The sequence below is a fragment of the Capsicum annuum genome, unplaced genomic scaffold, assembly GCF_002878395.1.
Source record: "Capsicum annuum cultivar UCD-10X-F1 unplaced genomic scaffold, UCD10Xv1.1 ctg3595, whole genome shotgun sequence".
NCBI lineage: Eukaryota > Viridiplantae > Streptophyta > Magnoliopsida > Solanales > Solanaceae > Capsicum > Capsicum annuum.
Genome location: NW_025842902.1, coordinates 788,750 through 812,577, shown reverse-complemented (window position 1 = coordinate 812,577; position 23,828 = coordinate 788,750). Strand labels below are relative to the sequence as shown.

At 35.4% G+C, this 23,828-nt stretch overlaps 1 protein-coding gene across 2 annotated transcripts; it reads right to left on the bottom strand.

Moving 5' to 3' along the window:
* Positions 1 to 2,496: 2,496 nt before the first annotated feature.
* On the bottom strand, positions 2,497 to 12,419 carry LOC107878656 (transcription factor Pur-alpha 1). Of its 2 annotated transcripts, none has more exons than XM_047403210.1 (5): positions 11,765 to 12,419; positions 11,572 to 11,619; positions 3,310 to 3,450; positions 2,988 to 3,218; positions 2,497 to 2,901 (listed from the first exon to the last, which is right to left on the bottom strand). In XM_047403210.1, exons 1-5 carry the CDS (start codon positions 12,035 to 12,037, stop codon positions 2,749 to 2,751), a joined length of 846 nt encoding a protein of 281 aa, XP_047259166.1. In that variant the 5' UTR covers positions 12,038 to 12,419; the 3' UTR covers positions 2,497 to 2,748. The 2 variants fall into 2 exon arrangements, with proteins under 2 accessions (XP_047259166.1, XP_047259167.1); XM_047403211.1 differs by having other exon boundaries at positions 2,988 to 3,215; positions 11,765 to 12,408.
* Between the last annotated feature and the right edge of the window lie 11,409 nt (positions 12,420 to 23,828).

Sequence of the window (23,828 nt, the reverse complement as noted above, 5' to 3'; positions counted from 1 at the left end):
GTTCACAGTTTTATTTTTTCTTAATGGTCCAACTTGCAAAAAGCTTGGAGGAATGTTGAACTTGGACAAAGGAAAAATGATAGATCAATAAGAGAAAGAAAATTATTTTATTTATTAATAATTTTTGATAAATTTAAAATTTATAATAATTAGGGGTATTTTAGTAAATTTATTAGTTACGATACTGTACCATACCATCAAACCAAATAATAAAACTATTATTAAACAGCAGTGAACGATACAGTCCATCCAAACATTGTATTGTACAATACCATACATTACAATACCATACCATACTGTAACATACATTTTGAAACCACGGCAAACCATCATCCAAACAGAGTGTTAAAGACACTCATAGCTCAGAGACTTTTAAACAACAAGTTAAGTCCCTTAGGCAAGGGTTGGCAATACTTCGTTGTATTTTAACTAATGAGATATTTTATATCTCTTGCCTTACAGATAAAACTTAGCCCAAACACTTCCAAACAACAAGTTAGTACACATCATAGGCAAAACTTGACACAACCTCATCGTATATTGACCTATGAGATGTTTTAGAAGTCTTGCCATACATGCAAGCCTTAAGATACAGACTTTTAAACAACAAGTTATGCTAAATGAACAACACTTGCCACTACCTCCTTGTGTTATGACTTATAAGATATTGTGTAACTCTTGCCTTGGAGGAAAAATATAACTCACAAACTTTCAAACAACAAATTGTGCCCTAGAGGAAAAATAGTCACTATCTTTCAAACAACAAATTATTCCTAATAAACAAGCTTTCAAACAACAAATTATACCCTAAAGGAAAAATAGTCACAATCTTTCAAACAACAAATTATTCCCAACAAACAAGAATATACCCTACCTCACTACGTCTTGACTTATAAAATATTCTATAATGCTTGCGTTGGACGCAAAACATAACTCAAGGACTTATAAATAATAAGTTATGCCTTATGGACAAGACTTGGCACTACCTCACTGTATCTTGGCTTATGAGATACTCTGTAACTCTTTTCGTAGAGGCAAAACTTAGCTCGTATACTTCTAAACAGTAAGTTACGCAAAACATAGTTCACAAAGTTCCAAACAACATGATATGTCCCATGAGAAAGAATTCACACTAGCACATTGTATCTTGATTTATGAGTATCCATATAACTCTTGTCTTAAAGGCAACACTAGCTCGAGAACTTTCAAACAACGGGCGTAACTTGTTTTTCTAGGAGGTTCTTTGGCTAACTCTTCCCTCCCAAGTAAGAGTTACAGAGCATCTCACATATCAAGGTACTAGTAGTGTCAACTCTTATCCATTGGACGTAACTTGTTATTTGAAAATCTTCAAGCTAAGACTTACTTCTAAGATAAGAGTTATAAAACATTTCATAAATCAAGACACAAAGTGAGTGTCAAGTTTTGCCCATGCGGCCTACCTTGTTTGGAAATCCTTGAACTAAGCCTCGCCACTAAAGCAAGAGTTCGAAAGTATTTCATAAATCAAGACACTGAAATAGTGTTAACTCGTCCATAGGATGTAACTTGTTCTTTATAAGGACCTTAGACTAATTCTTACCTCTAAGATAAATATTATAGAGCATCTCATAAATCAAGATAATATGCTAGTGTCAAGCCTTGTACATGGGGGTAAATTATTATTTGGAAGGAATCGAAAAGGAGAAAGGAAAGAACATAAAGATAGGTTGAGAAAAAGAAAAAAAAAAAGAAGAAAAAAAAATTGAAGTTGAGATAATAAAAGAAAAAAAATGAAGGTTGAGAAGAAAGAAAAAAAAAACGATGAAACAAAGAAAAACAAAAAATAAAAGAACAATAAAGATTGAGAAGTATCGAAAAAGTAAAAAAACTAAAATTCAAAAAAAAAAAAAAAAAAAATAAAAATAATAATAATAATAAAAGAAGTTGAGAGAAGAAGAAAAATAAAGATTGAGAAAACAAGAAAAAAAAAAAAGCAAAGAAAAGCAAAAAAAATAAAGGATAAGAAAAATGAGGAAAAACAAAAAAGAAAAAAAAAACTAAGTTAGAGATACAAATAAGCATGAAAAGTTGTTTAAATATGTTTTAAGGTGTACAACGGCAAAAAAAAGTGTGTTTTGTACGTAAAAAGGAATGAATACTAGTTGCGTAAGACCAACCCCTATAGGAGTCATTTATGCACACCTAATTTTGGCATTCTCAAATATAGTCCAATCCACCAATTTGACATCGCTAAATATTGCTAAAGTACCTTGTAACACAATCCCAAAAAGACACTGTTTCGGAAAGGAGTTTCTGGACATTTCAGAGTGTGATCTTCAAAAAATTCATGATATTGAGATATTCTGTTGTCAGAAAATAAACACAAGAAGAGAGCAATAATAAGGAAAACTTCTTCCAATCCAGAGTAACCACACTTGGCAATTCGGGATGATGTTTAGCCCAAGCATAACGGAGAGTTTCTCACACAGAGAGAAGCTTAAATCACACCCAAAATAGCAAAGATGAAACTGAATTAGATGAGTGCCATTTTATGCTAAAATCCTTCACCTTACATAATGGTTTATTTCTTATTTCCCCTGCTATTGATGATTGATATTTTACTTCATATTTCCAGCTTATAACAGATATACCATTTTATTCAACTTGAAACACAATTACTAGACAGAAAATTAACACGGGGATCACAATTGTCCGCCCATCAGCGGCAGTACATGGTTCCATGCCTTAGATACCAGTCATCTGCATTCATCTCTGCAGGGAGTCAATTGTCCGAACATTTGTACCTGTAATTCCTTCGAGGCGATCTTTGCTTATCTCTACAAAGTGACCCACCATTTCATAAAATTGTTTCAGGCCAGAAAGGGGAAGAATTATTGAAGAGCGGTCAGAACCTGCTACCTGCAAGTTACAGCAAATATATGACATGAGAAACAGATGACCAAGCTAGAATGTTCAAATTATATGAAGGTTACAAGAAACCAAACCTCAGATATTCGTAAGAAATGGCCCCGGTTATTATTCCCTAGATCAAAGAAGAACCTCTTCTGGTCAACCCTGATTACTTTGGAGATCCCCAGGTTACTAATTTCATCAGCTGCTGGCAAATCAATGGTTCGTTCTGCACTCAAATCAGCTGCGAGGGCAGATTGACTGGATATAAAACCAGCTCCTACATCATCAGAAAGCCCAAGACGTTCTGAGGTTTCTGAAGTCTGCTGCTTTCATGCATTTTCAAACAAGAGAACAACGCAGTTATTATTTGGAGACACCTTAAAGGACACAAAAAGGCACTGACTGTAAAATTACCTGATTAGGCGAAATAAATAGCCTAGAGGCTTCGTTAATTTCTGCCAAAATATTCCTAAATGCTGCCCATCCTTCATCCCGGGCATTTCCTGCTGGAACAATAATGGTACTACGGTTCCTGCTAACGGATGCTTCAGAGACCTACATGCATACTTTTTGTCAACTGATGGGAGCGTAAAATCTAGGGCTGCAAGAATCCCCAACAGATGGGAGTCTATGGGAGTGTAAAATATAGGGCTGCAAGAATCCCCAACAGATGGGAGTGTAAAATATAGGGCTGCAAGAATCCCCATTAGAGATTCATAAAACCTTGTTGGAATCAAAATGTCACTAATCTTCTACTAGTCTAGTCATAAATGGTAGTTGATAATGTCATGACTATATAATGTCATGACTAGTCCAAGAATCAATTGATCTTACCTTTCTATTTGTTTTGATTCAGTTTGTCTTGTGATTTCTTAATTGTCTCCATTTTTAGCTGTTTAAGAATGTAGTAATTGTAGGTATCTCAGTAGCTTTTAAGAATCCCAAAGCAACTCCTAAAACCCCAGTATTATGCGGTTTAGTTTCCTATTGGATCTAAAAGACGTATCGGAAGTTGGAGTTTGTTCCAGAAAGGTTTCATCATAAACAGTAATTAATGTCACAAATGGTTTGAGACCCTTCTCGATATTCACTTTTCCTTTTTACTCTCTCTTTTTGTTTCCTTTTGGATATATAAAGTTCCATTGAAATTTAGGAGTCTGACAATTAATTGCTTTCTAGATGTTTAAATGGTATATAAAATTGTAGAAGTTCGTCACATTTCCTTAATTTTAGAAATTACTCACGTTTTGAGAAATTAGAGGGAGAAAAGGAGAATGTGTCTTGATCAAAACTACAGGGAGAAAAGGAGAATTTGTATCTTGATCAAAACTAGAGGGAGAAAAGGAGAATTTGGGTCTTGATTATTCCCTCAACATAGTGAGATTCAATAGTTTACGGAGAATGTAAATAAGGAAGAAAACTAATCAGAATATTACACAATATTCTAAGTGTTTCGTTGTAGGGATTTGAGGGTATTCCCACATCTACACTATCTAAATATAGAGATACTCTCATATCTAAATTATCTAGAAATGATATCATATTTAACACTTCCCCCGAAGCTGGAGCGTATAAGTCATATCCTCCTAAGTTTGCCATAAATACAGTCAACTCCGGATCTTCGGAGTGATTTGGTGAAAATATCCGCCAATTGATCTTCCGAGTTGACAAAACGTGTGGAGATATATCTCAATCTTCTCTCGAATGAAGTGACAATCTATCGACATTGGAAGCGATGTGTAGTGCAACTTGATTATCACAAATCAATTTCATCGGTTCAATTCCTCCCATCTTCAATTCTTGGAGAAGTTGTCTTAACCATATAAGCTCACACGTAGCCAATGTCATAGCTCGATACTCCGCCTCTGCACTTGATCTACCCACAAGATCTTGCTTTTTACTTTTTCAAGATATTAGATTATCTCTCCTTAGAACGCAATAACCTGAAATGGACCGCCTATCAGAAGGAGACCCAACCCAATCTGTATCAAGATTACCAACAATGTCGGTGTGTCCCTTGTCTTCATACAATAAACCTTGTCCTGAAGAGCTTTTGATATATCGCAAAATGCAAATCATTGCATTCCAATAACTATCAGAAGGTGATTGCAGAAACTGGCTAACTACACTAGCAGTAAATGAGACGTTTGGTCGTGTGATCGTAAGGTAGTTGCGTTTACCAACAAGTCTCCGATATCTGCTAGGATCTTTAAGAGGCTCCCTTGTCCTAGAATAAGCTTACCATTTGGATCCATGAGAATGTCCACATGTTTGCAATCCAACATACCAGCGTCTTCCAAAATGTCTAAGGCATATTTTCTTTGTGTAATAGCAATACCATCACCAATTGTACCACTTCAACGCCTAGAAAGTATTTCAACTATCCTAAATCCTTAGACTAAAAGTGACTTGAACGGTGTTGTTTGAGTTGAGAAATACCTTCATGATCATCACCTGATAACAATATCATCAACATAAACAATTAAAAAGATACGTTTTCCATGAGATAAATGCCTATACAAAACGGAATGATCAACTTTTGTTTGAATCATTCCAAACTCTTTGACAACAGCTTGAAAACGACCAAACCATGCTCTAGGAGATTGCTTGAGACCATAAAGAGATCAGCGAAGTCTACGAACTAGTCCAGAATCCCCTTGAGCAACAAATCCTGGTGGTTGCTCCATATATACTCTTTTTATGTCTAGTTGAAAAAGGGGCCAATGTTTCATTGCTGCCATAGATATGAGGAGACGAACAAAAGTCATTCTAGACAACCAATGAGAAAGTATCTCCATAGTCAATGCCATAAATCTGAGTGTTTCCCTTAGCAACCAGTCTCGGTTTGAAACGATCAATGGCTCCATCTGAACCTACTTTAACCGTGAATACCCAAGGACAACCAACCAGGTTTTGCCTTTCAGTAAAGAAACAAGCTCTCAAGTACCATAATCATGTAAAGCAGTCATTTCTTCAATCATAGCTTGAAGCCAAACCTGGATGAACCAATTGTTCTACCATAATCTTAAGAACTTCAGCAGTGGATAAGCTAGTAATAAAAGCATAATATGAAGGTGACAAACGATGACAGCTTAAATAAGTTATAAATAGGAGTTTGATTGGCAGTAATTCTAGTACTATGGGAAGATCATCTAATGAGTGCTCGACCAGAGCAGGAGACATTGTTGGAGCAGGTAATGAGTCACCAAGAATGTTTTGTGGACCTATATCAAAGTTGGAAATACTAACTAGTTAGCAGGTTCAGGAGAAGGATGGGGTCGTCGAGAATAGACCTTAAGAGAACGAGGTGAAGCTGTAGTTGGAATTGGAAGAACTGTTGATATGGTCTTTTGATTTTTCATATACGGAGAAGACTCAAAAAAAAGTACCATCTGCCGAGATCAAATACTTATTAGTAGAGGGGTCAAAGCATTTGTAATCTTTTTGTAGACGAGAATACCTGAGAAAGATACATTTAAAAGTCCTGTGTTGAAGTTAGTCTTTTCCGTGGGTAAGGTTATGGACAAAACAAATGCAACCAACCAGACGTAGAGGAAGGGGAAACAAATTATGGTTCGGATAGAGGATTGAGTATGGACACTTGTACTGCAGAATAGAGGAAGACATATGATTGATTAAATATCAGGCAGTAATAACGGCATCACCCCAAAAACGTAAAGGGACATGATTGTGAATAAGCAATGTCATAGTTGTTTCAATTAGATGTTTGTTCCTACACTCAGCAACTCCATTTTGTTGAGAGTATGTGCACAAGAAGACAAGTGCAATATGCCCTGAGATGACATAAAAGAAGAGAAAGGGGTAGAGAAACAATCTTAGGCATTATCACTGATTAACTTCATAATGGCAGTACCAAAATGATTGTCAATTTCAACACAAAATTTTTGAAAGATGGAGAATAACTCAAATATATTTTTCATTAAGAATAATCACGTGCACCGAGAATAGTAATCAATGAAAGTCACAAAATAATAAAAACCTAAGGAAGAGCTGACAGGACTTAGACCCCATAACCCCATATATCATAATGAACAATTTCAAACATAGAGGTGGCCCTATTATTGACGTGCTTTGGGAAAGAGGAACGAGTGTCTTTCCCAAGCCGACACGATTCACATTCTAACAAAGATATACAAGATAACCTGGGAACCATCTTCTGTAGTTTCAAAGGACTCGGATGACCTAGTTGATTATGGAGCAATTTAGAGCAAGTAGTGGAAGTGAAAGCAACATGTGGTTGTGGAGTGGATAGCAAGTACAATCCTTGTGACTCATGTCCTTTTCCAAATATTTATCCCTTATTTTGGTCGTATAGAAGAACAAAATCATCAAGGAATGTTACAATACATTTCTGATTTTATGTTAATTTGCTAATGGAAATAAGATTATACGGACATTCAGGTGCAAAAAGAACTTATTTTAAAGATATGGAAGGCCCGAGGGCGAGTTATAGCTATCCCTTTTACTACAGCTTTTGATCCATTAGCCAAAGTCACAGTAGAGAGGATAGAAGGGGTAGTAAGAAAAAGAGTATTTTTGTTACCGGAAATATGGTCCGAAGCGCCAGTATCAAGAATCTTATTGTTCATGAGATGACGACTGTGTGACATAAGCAAAGGAGTTACCAGGTTGCATTGTGCAAGCAGCTGATGAAGTTGATGATTGTTGCCTTGATGCTTTGTACTGTAGGTGGTCAATGTAGACTGCTGCAGTTAGAGTGATGGATATAGATGATCCATCCCTGAAATCAGGTGTGGGCAAAATACCATTTCCGCTATGAGCCTCATTTGTTGTGTATCTAGGGTGGTCATTATCATGTGGAGGCATGATTTAAGACCAAAAAGATGTAGAAATCAACTGTAACAAAAAACTGACAGACTTTCTTTTTATTTTTGCGATTCTGTTCTGCAAAATCTGTTTCTGTAACTCTGTCTTGCATATTTTTTTTTTTTTTCGATTTTGTGTTTTGCAGAATTTGTTTATGCAATTCTGCTTCGCAAAATTTGTTTCTGCAATTCTGCTTTGCAGAATCTGTTTTGAGAAAAAGAAGAAAAATTAGAGAAAGGAGGGCTCTGATACAATGAGAAATTAGAGGGAGAAGGGGAGAATTTGAGAATTTGTGTCTTGATTATTCCCTCAAGTTAGTGGGATTAAATAGTGTTACAGAGAATGTAAATAAGAAAGAAAACTAATAAGAATATTACACAATATTCTAAGTGCCTAATTGTGGGGATTTTAGGATATTCCCACATCTACCCTATTTAAATATAGAGATATTCTCATATCTAAATTATCTAGTAATGATATCATATATCTAAATTATCTAGTAATGATATCATATTTAACACTGTTCATAAATCCAAATGTAAAACTTCGGATTATGTCACTGTGTTGTTGTGATAATGAAAGTCAAACACGTAATATATTCCATAGGAAAACAGGAGGAAAAGAATCTAGCAAGAGGATGAATTTGAATCATCGGAGTGCTTAGAGCTATGTTATGGCTGCAGATAGAATCATTCGTACAAAAAGAAAAAGATAGAGAAGGGTCATGCATTTGTGAGGGATATTCTCTTGCCAAAGGAATAAATAGTTGGTGATTAAATATCCTAGTGAATTCAAGAAATGGGTTAAGTCACTGCTGGTCAAAAGAGCTCAAAGAAGGATTACAATATTCTTGTGCAATTGAACAATCATAGAACGGAAGTGGCAAAAAATAGGGTAGTGGGCAGGGTTCCATGTTCTGCTCTAGATGAGTGAGGGAAGAAAACAAAGGTTAATGCCAAGATGATGGTTACCCCAAGGTCCCAGAAGAGAAAACAAGCCACAAATACAACAACAACAACAACAAACCCAGTGTATTCCCACTTTGTGGGGTCTGGGGGGGGTAAGATGTACGCAGTCCATACCTCTACCTCTGATGAAGTAGAAAGGCTGTTTCCGAAAGACCCCCGGCTCAAGTTACGAGATATCAAACAAACACATAGTACAGCACAGAAGCAGATGACATAACATAGATACTGCAGCCATAAGGAATATAAAACAGAGTAAAGCAGGAATGCAGGAATATAAAGCAGAGGAAAGCACACAGATTCGTAACAAACATAGAACACGGAACACGGAACAGAACATTGAATACGGAATCATACCAGGAATACACCCCCACCAATTACCTCCCTACATTAGCGACCCGAACAGGCCCTAATCCTCTGCCGTAATTCGCGTCTTCCAGACCTTCCTATCTAGGGTCATGTCCTCGGTAAGCTGTAACTGTTCCATGTCCCGCCTAATCACCTCACCCCAGTACTTCTTCGGTCTACCCCTACCCCGTCTAAAACCATCCAACGCTAGCCTCTCACACCTACGGACCGGGGCATCCATGCCCCTCCTCTTCACGTGTCCGAACCATCTCAATCGTGCTTCCCGCATCTTACACTCCACTGAAGTCACCCCAACCTTCTCCCGGATAGTCTCATTCCGAGCTCTATCCCTTCGGGTCAGTCCACACATCCAGCGCAACATCCGCATTTCTGCCACCTTCATTCTTTGGGTGTGGGAGTTCTTAACTGGCCAACACTCCGCTCCATACAGCAAGGCCGGACGGACTACCACCCTATAGAATTTACCTTTAAGCTTGGGCGGCACCTTCTTATCACACAGCACCCCCGATGCAAGTTTCCACTTCATCCATCCCGCCCCGATACGGTGCGAGACATCCTCGTCAATCTCACCGTTACTCTGGATCACGGACCCGAGGTACTTGAACTTATCCCTTTTCTTTACCTCCTGCGCTTCTAGCCTCACCACTACCTCATTCTCTCGCCTTACGTCATTAAACTTACATTCCACATACTCTGTCTTGGTTCTGCTCACCCTGAACCCTTTAGACTCCAGAGTTTGCCTCCACAGCTCTAATTTGTCGTTCACACCCCCTCGCGTCTCATCTATCAGGACTACATCGTCTGCAAAAAGCATACACCACGGCACCTCCCCTTGGATACGCCGCGTTAACACATCCATTACTAGCGCAAACAAAAAGGGACTAAGAGTAGAAAACAAGCCACAAATAAGTTGCAAAATAAAAAAGAGAACTGTCCCTATTGAAAAAAACAAGTGATTTAGATCAGAGAATTTTGACTTGAGATTATCATCATAAATTCAGAGATTGTAGACGCCAAGGCATAATATTGCCAACAACAATCTTAGCAAGCAGAGTGTACAATAAAATATCACTCCACTAGGGATGTAATTTATTTCATAGAATCTAGACAGATTGTTTTAAAGGTTTCCCAACACATAGAGTGTTAATAGTTGAGAAAGAGATATATAACATCCATCACAAGAGGAGTTATACTAATCAAAAGTATTGCATAATTGGAAAATAGGTCTGCAGCAAATGGTTACATTATTCAGGTTTCGATGACACGGATTGGACACTGAGGTTTTAATGAAATTCAGGTAGGGAAGTAGAATAGCAGACTCAAAAACAAGAAAATGTAACTGGCCAAAGGAAAAGTAATTCTCTAGACAATAATTGCTATTGCTTTCCAGGAAACCAGAAAAAGCTTTTTGCTAATTCTTTGACATGGTTCCTCATCTCCCTAAAACTCCACATGTATAAGTGCTGCGGTAACACACACATGGACACAAGCACATGACAGTGATTTTCCAAAAAAAAATATTGGACCCATGACAATAAGGACAGAAAGGAGTCAAATATAACAAATTTTATTTCAATAAGTAATTTTATTACAGGATTTCACAGGAGTTCAGTTGATGTGTAGAACTACACATTTTAATATTCCTTCAACACCTTATGGTTTTTAAAGTTTGCTTTACAACCTTGGAACCTTCTTAGTGTTCCTCTATTATATTGATGGCCCTTTACAGATCAAAGAGAGATATAAGCATGGTTAAAAGAGCTTCAATCTTATTTCTGAGTTAGTGAGCTTGTCCAATATGTATGTTAGTTGAATGGCATAAAAACTATGTTTCGCTCATATGCAGGTAGAGAGAGAGAAGAGAGAAGTCCACACCACCTAATATCATTCTGGTCAGGGAACATGAACAACAATTCAATTTACTATCCAACCCTGAGGAAGGGATGGACTTCTTCATATTAGATCATAGGCCTAGTGTACAAGATATTAACTGGAAACTAAATATTAGCAATTTCCTTCAGTGTTGTTGTAAATGAAATACAAATAATAGCGATTCCATCAAGGTCGGTGTAAAAGGATTACAGGGGTAACAAATGCTGAATATGATAGTTGCAATACAGATAGCTTATAGGAAACCAATTATCAGAGTTACCAAGCCAAACCATGGTTATTTGATACTTCATACGTCCTTTGGATTTCTTTATACAGAAATCTACAGATGAACTCAAATTAGTATATTGGTCACCCATAAAAACAATACACAAAGGACATTGTTCTAATGGTTTTTTCTCTGCATTACACACTCTCATATGCAAGCCACTTCATTTAGCATGTGTACAAATAATTGAAATTCTCAATAAAGTTCACAAATCAAGATTAGACTATACAGCCATATTAATGGAAATGTGCAAGGAAACTAAGGGTGCAAATATATTTTCTATTAGCAGCAAAACAGAGCATAAGCAAAGGCTCAAGGTCAGGAAAGTAGAGTAACCTTAAGAAAGCGCCCTCGCCTATTCTCCCCTACATCAAAGTAAAACACCTGCAAAGTGAAAAAAAAAAAAAACAGAATACATCATTTAACGGTAGTTAATGATAATAAAAGTTTTTTTTTTGGAAAAAAAAAGAGAACAAAAAGTCCAGAGGATAAAAAGGAGATGAAGCGACATATGTATATAATAATCTGCCTTGGTATCAAGTTGGAGTTCTTTGCTAAAGACGTCCTGGTCATCTGACTTGACATAGTAACTGAAGAGATCGAGGAACCATGAGATGCCGTTGAATGGTACTATTATAGTAGACCTTGTTGCCGACGTTTTCTCCGAGATTTTCAAGTATCTTCCGCGTGGATTCTCCTTCAGGTCGAAGTAGAAAAGCTTGTGTTCTACCTGTAGCGTCTTGCATAGCAACTCCACGTCATTCCCACCGCCGCCACCACCCCCGCCAGAATTTCCCTCCATCAATACTCACTCTACAACTTAAAAATTGAAACAAAATCAGTGGTCAATCAGTGAGAAATGAATGGTATAGGTGACATTATGGAGAAAATTATGGATTCGATTGCAAATGAAAGAACTGTGTGTGAATTAGGGTTCGATGGAGGAGATATTTCAGTGGAAGTAATGGTTGACCAGCTCCACTTATTAATCAAAAACGGCCTTCGTCACTTGTCTTGCTTTTATTTAAAGTAAAAGTATATACATCTTATCATCTTCGATTTCCATTCTTCAAATTACTAAGACCGTTCGATGGGGGGGGCCTGAACTGTAACCGAAAATATACTATCCGGTAAACGTGTTTTCTGTTTTTACTCTCGCTCTGTAGGAGTCCCGGTGCGATTCTGTTGGCCTTTTACATTGATGTTAAATAAATAGGGCCGGTTCATAAATATTGCACCGATATAATGGTGTGTAAAAATCGAACTGATTGATAAATTGAATCGATAAAAATGTTATTGAGTTATTGATACGGATTATTGGGTTAATAATTTTTTGTTGGTTTTATAAAAAAATTTATTGGGTAAGCGATTCAATTTTGATTTTAGCTTATTGGGTTATCGGTTAACTGATAATCCAATAAGGATACACTAAATTACTGTTTTGCCTATATTTATGTTATACTCGCACGTGTATATTATGTTTAATTTTTCGATTAAAAGGGTATTCAATTAAAAGAAAATGCATGAAAAATTATAAAAATAGGTGAGTTCAATGTCGATCATTAATTTTTAGTTGCATGATTAGAGCTATTAATAAGAAAAATCATCGTACTACATCGTAGAGTTTTGAAAGTCGTAAATATTAACTTCTACGATGACTTCAACATGTCTACCAAGTTCACAAATATTAAAAGGAAGGGAATAAAGCAAGACTCATTTGTGAGTTGTGACACACTTACAATCAATATGGTACCAACTATCAAGTATAGAAACAGTAATGCAACCAAAGGGATTTTGAGATGAATTACAATATCTTTTTTCACTTTCAAGTTTCAGCCGCATCTCGTTTCCAAGCAACAAAAAAGTTGCATAAGGTTCTTTCATCCTAGGACAGTAGCTTTCTTTAAATAACGTCATAAAAATGAAAGCTTTTTACCTTATACTTCTTTTTAAGGTCATGCACAATGTACTCACAGCACATGTATTAATTCCTCTAGTCTCATGAATAAACATGATGATATCTACTTATGGCTTTCAAGTGGGCCGGGTTGGGCCAACCCGGAACCGGCCCTATAAAATTAATGGGGTTGTAGGTTGGGCCGGGTCCAGATTGGGGGTTAAGTGGGTCGGGTCGATCAGGCCCAACAGTAAAAATTTCAAAAACCATCCTAACCCGGCCCACTTAACCCAACCCGGTCAAACTCATCTAAACCCGGTTAAAAATCCGGTCAAACCCAATCAAAATTTTTTTTAAAAAAAATCAATATACACAATATATACCCATCTATATACATTTTAAATACGTTAAACAATATATATACACTATATATATATAGTATATACTACATTAGAATTTAAAAAATATATACACATATACACAATTACACATATATATGCACCATTCAATATATACGACTACACGTACTACTTTAAATAAAACATATACTACAACATATATATACTACAATATATATAAGTATATATATATATTATAAAGTTATTTACTAATTTATAAAACATATACGCATGTATACATTAAATATACACGTTTATAGAAGATATATACACAAATATATGCACCATTCAACATATATGTACTACTTTAAGTAAAACATATACTACAATATATGTATACACTCCAATATATATAGTTATATACTAATTTATAAAACATATACGCATGTATACATTAAATATACATGTCTATAGAAGATATATACACAAATATACGTAGGTTGCTCATATCAAACTCCACAAAATCAATGAAGTTTCGTGCAAGAAGTCTACTAATGCCACATCTACTGAGATCAAACTTGTTGGCCCCATCAATCGACGCAATCTCAATGCTTGTGCTTTGGATGGATCCCAATACTTCACCATTTTGGAGATGACAAAAAGGAGAAAATCTCAAATTTCGGCAGTAACTACAACTCCTGGGGGAAACTTTGCATCTATTTTATCAGATGAACCATCTGAAACTGGCTGCAACTTTGGAGAATCTAAAAACTTAATGAATTCTCCAACTTCAACTAAAGTCAACCCCTTTATGGCCGATGCAATTGACTTGGACAAGAAGTTAGCAATGATGGAGCAAACCATTGAAGCCTTGAAGAAGTCCATTGATGAGAAAGATTATCAAATCGCCCGACTTATGAGCAAGTTAGATCTATACAATCCTGGAGAGTCAAATTATAAGCTAACACCACGAGAAAAAGTTGATGGTGAATCTCTCATCAAGACAAGTGACAATTATTGCGATGATCGATCCGCTTTAGTGGCTACTCTAACAGTTCAACAACTGCAAGATATGATTGCAAACACCATCAAGGCTGTAACACCCCGTATTCAAGTACATATATTGGCGTATTCAAGTACGCTTATTGGTCTTATTTATATGGAATTAATTTTATTTTATTTTATTTATACCGAAATTTGCCCGTCGATGGTTCCATACGAAGGTTATTGAATAAGCTTTCCAACGATATAAAGATTTCCAAAAACGGATAGGTTTCGAATATAATTGAGCACGCTCGAAACTATAAAACGGTGGCCGGGATATTGGGAATAGTAAATGTGCAGGAAAATTTCCTGCACACAAACTACTGAGGTCAGCCCTTTTTTTGGGTCAATTTTGAATGATCATAACTCCCTTAATATAATGAACTGGGAGATCTGCCACCTATGAAAAGAAATATCTTTGAGTCTTCTTTCCAATGCAATTGGTTTCATCCAAATCCGACATCTGAGTAATGAGTTATACTTGTTTTACTTCAGCCTCTCAAAACAGATTTTTAGGTTCAACTTTAAACGATCATAACTCCTTGTACAAGACTAACTGGGTGTCCTACTTTATATTAAATGAAAGCCCTTTGAATTATCTTTCCAACGATACCAATTTCACCCAAATCTGATATCGGAACAAAGAGTTATGGTCGATTTACTTTAGCCTATCAAAATAGTCCACCATGGACAGATTCGGATTTACTTAAATTTTAAGGGCAATATGGTCATTTTCCATCACCTCATGGACGAAAATTGATCATTATATACATATACTTAGCCTCATATCCATCATTTATCATCCAAATTATTGAAGAATAAGAAACCCTAGCCTAAGTTTAACTCCAATTATCTTGTGATTCAACCGTAGAAAATCCAAATTGATTCCGTAGTTGTGTTCACCATTTCGAGGGCTTCGAGAAGCACCCCTTATTTGTGCCAATAGGATTTCGAAATCAAAATAGCCATTTTATGATAAGGATGTAAATTATGTTGGTGTTATTTATATGGATATATATATATATATATATGCATGTGAGCATAAGAAGTATGTTATTTGATTATTGTTGAAAGATGATTGGAAATGATGTTGGATTATTCTTGTACATAGTTGGATTATGTTGAATTGTGAAGGGATTTGGTGTGATGATGTGGTATTTAAATGATGATTATATATATATATATATACACACATAAACCGATTGTTCAAGTTGGTTTTTGGAATGCTTTGCAAATATTGGTTGTATGGAATTATGGAAGAGAATTGTGGTGTTGGGTTGCTAATACTAGATGCCAAACATTTCATTGTAGATAAGCGATTTGTAAAGGCAGGAAGTTGTGTTGAATTGGTATCCGAATCTACAACGAGGTATGTAAAGCATACTCTAACGATGTTCTTTGGCATGAAAACACCAATGTTCCATCAAGTAAGATTCCGAGGTTGTCCAAAAATATGTATTGTTCTACATTACCAACGAAGTTGTTTCCATTCTATAAAGTGTCAAAATATTTCATTGATATACCAAAGGGCTCCTATTTCATTGTTGTGATATTGATGATTCCGAAACACATTGTTGATGTACCAATGAGTCTTTATTACATCGTTATTGTATAGAAAGTCTATTACTTGGTTCCTATTGATGTATCATTATTCCAAAGGTACTATATTGGCATGAATACTAATGTAATAATCTCAAAAGCTTTTGAACTAAGTTATTGGAAAGATCTCTTATGTGTGTTACTTGATATACATGGGTGTGGTAGCTCAGGGGCTTAAGCCTAGCATGGGCCGATCCCGATATTTGATATGATTACAGTTGATATGTACTGAGGGCAGCCTAATGGTCACAGTACGGTACAGTATTGATTATTGTTAGGTGGTTGAAGGTTCGGAAGGAGGAGGTAATGGTGAATGATAATTGTAAAGAATGAAATGAACGAATGTATACCGTTCCACAAATGTGTTTGAATTCAAGAACCCAATTCAGATTAATGATAAGATAATGTACATGATTCTAAAAGTGTTTATGAAGTGTGGTTCACTTCTATTATGATTTATTCACTTGCGTCTGATTTTCTTAATCCCCTATACCACATATGATTATTTACAGCTTTACATACTCAGTACATATTTCGTACTGACGTCCCTCACGAGGGACCTGCATTTCATGCTACAGGCATAGGTGCTTCAGCTCATTCACAGCATAGATAGGAGCCAGGTCATACAGCTATTGTTGGTGAGCTCCAGTTTACTGAGGTGCTAACTAGAGCTTTGAATTATTTATTCTCTAACAATGAGTGTAAAGTCTTTGGTTTATCTAAGTGGAGCGACAACATTAATCACTTAGCCTAAGCTGATGATATAATTATTTTTGCTCTGTTGACAAGAATTCTCTGAAGTTAGTAATGGACACTTTTAGAAATTATAACGCTCAGTTTAGGCAATTGATTGATAAGGAGAAGATTGTATTCCTGGTGTATCACAAAACTGTTGAGGCTGTTATTAAGGATGTGGAAGAATGCATTGGTTTTTTAGAGGAAAATTCCCTCTATTATATCTAAGGTGCCCTATTGGTCATGCAAAGAAGAAAAAAGGTTCATTTTTCAGAGATGATGAAGAAGGTACACAATAAATTACAACCCTGAAAAAGAAAAATGTTCTCAATTAATGTTAAGGTTGTTTTAATCAATAATATTTTGAATAATATTCTCATTTATTTATTATCTACACTAATCCTAATGTGTTATATATGACCTACACAAAATATTTGCAAGATTCTGTGGAATTTTAAGGAGAAATGGAGAAATAAACATTGGATTACTTTGGTCGATATTCGCATTGCAAAGAATGAAGGAGGTTTGAGTTTTAGATCCTTATTTGATGTCTCTAAATCATTGTGTTCCATACTATGGTGGATTTTAGAACACAAAAATCATTGTAGATTAATTTTATATGGAACAAATACTATAAAAGAGTGAGGCCTCAGATGGTAGAATGAAAAGAAGGATCACTTACTTAGAAGTACATACTAGAAGCCAGAGATAGATGGCATCAAGAAATTTAGTGAGAGCCCAAGTGTGGTCACCCAAGTGTTTGGTATGATAATAGGACACAATTGGGTGCTCTTCACTATTTTCTACCCATTAATTATGTGAAATATTATCAAGTGGAAGAGGTAAGTCAGTTATTCATGGATGGAATATGAATTATTGATCTAGTGCAATATTTTTTTATAGAAAAGTTTTGTAATACAATTATAAATTGTATTGATTGTGAAGAGATAGGTGATGTATCAGACAAGCCATGGTGGATGTTGAATAGTTCAGCAAAATTTTCTATTGGATCTGCTTGGGCAAATCTCAGACAAAGAGGAATTGATATAGACAATTTCAATCAAATTTGAGTAAAAGGAGTCCTTTTTAAGGTATCTTTCTTTTTATGGAGACTGGAAGAAAATACTACCTATTGGCCAAGTTCATGTGATCTATATTGATAAAGTTTTGTGTTGCCGTTGTGGTAATGGGGAATAAGAGTCCATTGAACGCTTATCATGAATTCCACTACATCAAAAGCTACATGGCAATATTTTGCAGTAGTAGCAGGGGGACGAAGGGGCCTTTTCTGCTAGTGAAACCTACTGGTCTCAAATGGTGGAATATTGGTACAACACCAAAGCTCAAGCCTCTATTAAGAGTTGTTCCAATGTTCATTCTTTGACAGATTTAGAAGGGAAGAAATTATATCAAATATGGATGTAGATTTTTTTTTTTTAGCATAAAAATGGATATTAGTAGGAATTTGGTGTTTATGGCTAGGTGCATTTACCCTTTGATGAATAGGTTACCTTCATCCTGGCCAAGACTTGTTAAATTCCTGGAAGATTATAGTCCAAGAATTGGTTTCAAGGTGGTGTACTGGAAGATGCCCGACTTGGGCTACGTTACGTGTAACTCTGATAGTGCCTCTAAAGGTAATCCAAACCCAAGTTCAGGAGTTTTTTGTATTAGGAATGATGTTAGGAATTTTGTTTGTGCTAAATGTAGAAGAACTGGGAACACTAAAAGTCGGGTTGCAAAAGTTCTAGTTTTGAGACTTGGGTTACAATACTGTGTGGATCAGAATTATTTGCCCATGATTCTGGAGATTGATTCTTTGACATTAACGAAGATATTAGATGGTATTTGGGAGGTTTCATGATGTGTTTCAGTGGAAATTCGAAAGATTAAGTCCTTAATAATGGGGAAGGATGTAGTGATGAAGCACAAATATAGAGAAGGCAATGGCCTTGTAAACTTTTTGCTTAACCATGTGTTTTCTTTTGCATGTACAAATAGATTAATTTATTTAAGATAAAATATATCGAATCATCTCTCAACTTGTAGTCAAAACTTACTTTAAATCTTAAACTAATCGGACAATTATATACCCCTTTCTAAATTTCAAGTGAATAAATTTCCACCCTAGAATTATACTACCAGTCTCACAAGGGAAAGTGCGTTTCACTCACGCCAACATCAGCACCATATCAACGCCATGACATCGCCACATCATATTTTTTTTAAATGTTATTTAATAATTTAGTAAAAAAGAATCAAAAATAACCCCCACCCTATGCCAGTTCATCCCTCCCATAACTCATTTTCTTCATCTTCTCCAATCACTACTACCCTCAACATCGTCGCCACCATTGACACTGCCACTGAGGATGGTCCAGTCTCCATTTCACCAAATACTTCACCATCCCCCAAATTCTCAAAACATCTCAATTCACAACACTTCTTCTATCATCACCATTGTTGCCGGAGATGAGGATGGTCCATCTTCCATTTCACAAATTACTACACCATTATCTGCATTTTCACAAATACATTTATATGATCACAAAAACACATCAATACACAAAAATTTAAATTTAAATTATTCTTCATATACGAGAGAGGCAGCAGTTTTGTTTTAGATCATCACCAAATAAATATTTTTCCCAATGGCAATCATTATAAAGCTCTTCATCACTCTTCTTCTCCTTACACTTCTCAACAAAGGTACTTCTGATCCCAAATTTCCCATTAACACCATTAATTCTCCCCTTCCACCCCCACTCATGCCACGAAAATGGCTCCCCCCTCTATTTTTTTTTATTTTCTCCATTAACACCATCAAAGAACAACCAAAAGACATCAATTTAAGATTTTTCCTCCATTAAAATATTATTTCAACCTTCAATTCTAACTTCTTCAATATTTTAACAGTCAAAATTAACAAGGAATTGACAAATATTCTGATTCATTTCTAGAAAGAAGAAAAAGTTAAATTCAATGTCACATTAAAATTTTTTATCAAACTTTTAGAAAGTCTCAACCATAACAATGTGTTTGGGGGAGGGGGGAGGGGGAGAGGTTGAAGAAGATGAAGAAGTGATGAAGATGTTTTTTTATTTATTTATATATATATATATAAAGAGAATTTATAAAATTTAAAAGGTGGGTCCCAAATTTTTTCCACGTTTTTAGGCCATTCACTCACTGTGTTTTTTAAAATTTGTCACGTCAGCAATTTGGGTGGAAAAAACTTCACTTGAAAGTTGTTAAGGAGGTATATAATTGTCCGATTAGTTTAGGATCTAAAGTAAGTTTTGACTACCAGTTGAGGGGTGATTCGATGTATTTTCTCTTTATTTAACTATGTAGGAGATTCCAAGATATGCAAAGATCATTTTAAAAATGGATAAAGGGCAAGTGTTAAACCTTAGAATTAAAAAGTTTCTAAATGAAACTTATAATAATAGGGGAAGGTAAGCACAATAAAGGGAAAAACATAAGGATAACATAGTGTATTAGACAAGAACAACATTGTAGACAAGGAAAATAATCAAAAGACGAGCACCTTGGACACAAATTAGAGGAATGACAACACAGAGTACTTCCAACTCAATAAGGACGGCATCATCATCTAGATAAAACAAGAACAACCATTGTTGGGTGGAAATAGAAAAATACTAGATACTGAGGATAGGGTTTATATACATAATAGTTTGGTCTATCAATGGAAGAATACAAATAAGAATGGAATCAATAAGCAAATGAGACACAATAATAAGTAAAAAGGTTAATATTTGGGGCATAGAGATTACCTTCGCAATAATTCTAATAGTGAAATCTTTGATATGGTTTCCTTAGGTAGTGGTATTAGATAATAGATGAGCTCAATCAATCGAGGAGTCAAAATGAGATGAATATATTGGATTTTGACATTTGATACTATGGGAGCTGGTGGATTGATACTTATCTTCGTCCGAGAGAATAGATCTGTAGTGAGGTGAGCTGAAGAAGTCTTCTTATCGAATGATTTTATGGTGTTTGTTAGACATTAAAACGCCTTTGTTAAATCATCCATAACTTGTCTTCCTTGAAGATCTCAACTTTTTAGCATAAACAAATTTACAACAATCTCTACTGCAACGAGTTCTCGTGATATCAAGAATCGATGGAGAATGGAACGACGATGAAGGAGGTTGCTCATTTCCTCTTCAATGGTGTAGCTTAGAGTAGTTTCTAGATTTCACTTTATTTCTATTTTAGATATTTTCTGGATATTGTTAGTACTGATCGGGTCATGGGTCTTTGCTCATGGTTCAGTCTTTTTAATTAAACGTCCCATTGGCTGTGTTTTTTTAAAATACCAGTGTAACTTTGATTCAAACTAAACCATATATCATGACTCGATATGTCCTTTAGCCAAACATTATTTTCCTGACGCAGTGGCATATCATATGTGATTTGGAAGCGATTAATATTTCTTTTCTGCTCTAGTAGAAGAGGGATTTAGTATAATAGTATCAACATCTCAATACCAATAAAATTAGCATTGATGGCATTTTAGACATTTAGTTCTTAGCTATTATAGTTTTGCTTTATGTATCAATTGTAGGCTCACTCCACTCCAGGTGAATTTTACTCCAAATGGACAATGTAGATCTAGGAATATATGTTCAGTCATCCCTTTTTCCTTCAAATTCAAAGAATTCTTTCAATTGTCTGAGGTTACAACTTTACGTATACAATTCTGCCATTTTAGTTGTCAAATCTTCTTTTTCTTATTATTTAATGATATGTTTATGACCCTTTTTTATTTGACTGCAGGCGAATGTAGTAAACCTAAATTCTCAACTCAATAATCAATCCACAGGGGAACAAAACTAATAAACTTTGATTAATATGGAAAGGAGCAATTACGATATGAAACAGGAATAATAGTAGAAGGGGATGAGAGGACTTAGAGATAATTGGGGATGAGAATCATAATTTTTACCTAAGCATTATCACAATTTACATAACCTATTTTGCTCACGCAAGTGCTATTTATCAATCTAAATTCCAAATATAGCCACTTAAGATGGTATTGGGTTTCGCTACCAATACAAGTCTAGTCTCATTCATAACAATACCTCCATCCTCAATAAGAATCTCATCCTAAAGGTTTGGGTTGTAAATCCTTGCACCTACAACATCATTGTCAAATGGCCACAACTAAACATAGTCAAAGAACTTCACATATCTTGAATCCTTGACATACCTTGCAACACTACATTCGTGTCCAAAGAATCTCCTTAGCAATGTTTACAAAGAAATTCCATAGAAAAAGTCTTGTAGCCTGATACTACAACAACATTGGCTCTATTAGCCTCACAAAGAGTTGGAAGTTGTTTCCATATTTTGTCATTCTCTTTATGAAAACATTGTAGTATTTTCACATGAGAAGGAAAAATATTTGACTCTACTTGGTTGTGTTCCTTTATTGCCTGGTCATATACCCTATCACAAATGCACTCATGGATACTAGAGAAGTAATGCAATATTAGTAACTAGGGAAACATTTTATGCAATAAACTTATGGATAGAAACTCAAAGGCATAAAGAAAAAGTAAGTCAAACCCTTTCATACAACGAATTATTAAGGTACAACGTTATTAAAATATTTGTTAGCTAACGGTTTTGTATATTGCTTACGTGCATAAAGATCATCCATATGGGTACTTTGGTACTTGATGAATTCTTGAAGTACCTCCCCACAGCAAGCAAACCAAGTAACCGACACCAAGTACCAAAGAATAATAAAATTTCACACAGGCTATACGAGGAACCAACTAGCATGTGCTCACTAAAGGTGACATCTTGAGTAAGCCGGCATCCATTTCCTTCAAGGATGACCAAGGAATAATGTCTTAATTACTGTTAAAATAAGGATATAGTTGGGAAAACTCCCACAGTATTTTGCTCGTTCATAAGCCTTGATCCATCTAATTTGATAATCACCATCTTTTTGTGGTATTTTATCAAATTTCATGAGACAATCAGTCACAATCAGAGTTAATAAAACAATCTTAACAAATATTTCTGCACTCAATGTAATCCTTGCAAGGCGTGAAGATATATCACTAATATCTACACCAATAATTTGATGTTCTATTATTTCACTACTGTAGGAATTCACCCACCGGCACTATTTGAGGACCCATACTTTAGGCATAGAGTAAGAGTATGCAAATAAGTAAAATAATGTTAGCACATCCAAGTATATTGCATACCTCTGGGATATCAAAAATTAACAGGGAGTACCTAGGACGATTCTACCTACTGTGAGTATACTACCTCATGGAAATAAACTCAATGCACCACATGTATTTATTATGGTATCTCAAGAAAAGAAGGTCTCGTCATGCCCAAAGATCAAAACCCATCCACCTTGAGCATCAAAATAAGCAAGACGATCACTTTTCTTGTTAAATTCCAACACAGATAACATATGAACATATTTCTTATGCTAGAACATGAAGGAAATGGTTGAGATAAAATTTGACCAGTATCGAACCAATAGAGTGCTTAAGCCATTTTCATACTCTCACACTTTGATAAATTCCAAAATTAGCCAAGGGTGACTGGTTGAACAAGTATAAAGAAACTCGACAATCTCATCATCATCAACATGAGGAATAAGGGAGGCCTGTAATAACTCAGACTTTTAAATGAGTGGTAAATGGGTAATTTAGCTTATGTTTTATTATTAAGTAAGGAAATTTAAAAGGAGTGAGTCACACCAACTCCATTGTTTCAGTTTCAGGATTAACATGAGTAATGGAAGAGGAGTTTAATACTAGGGCTATTTTTCTATTATCCCATTATTTGGAGGAAGCAGCAAAGCAACGTAGAAAGGTAGTTTGGTAAAGATTAACTTCCAGGTATGGGATTTCTTCTATCGTTCACTTAAATTATATGTGATGGTACTGTTCTTGTACAAAAAGAAATTGTTATGTAAT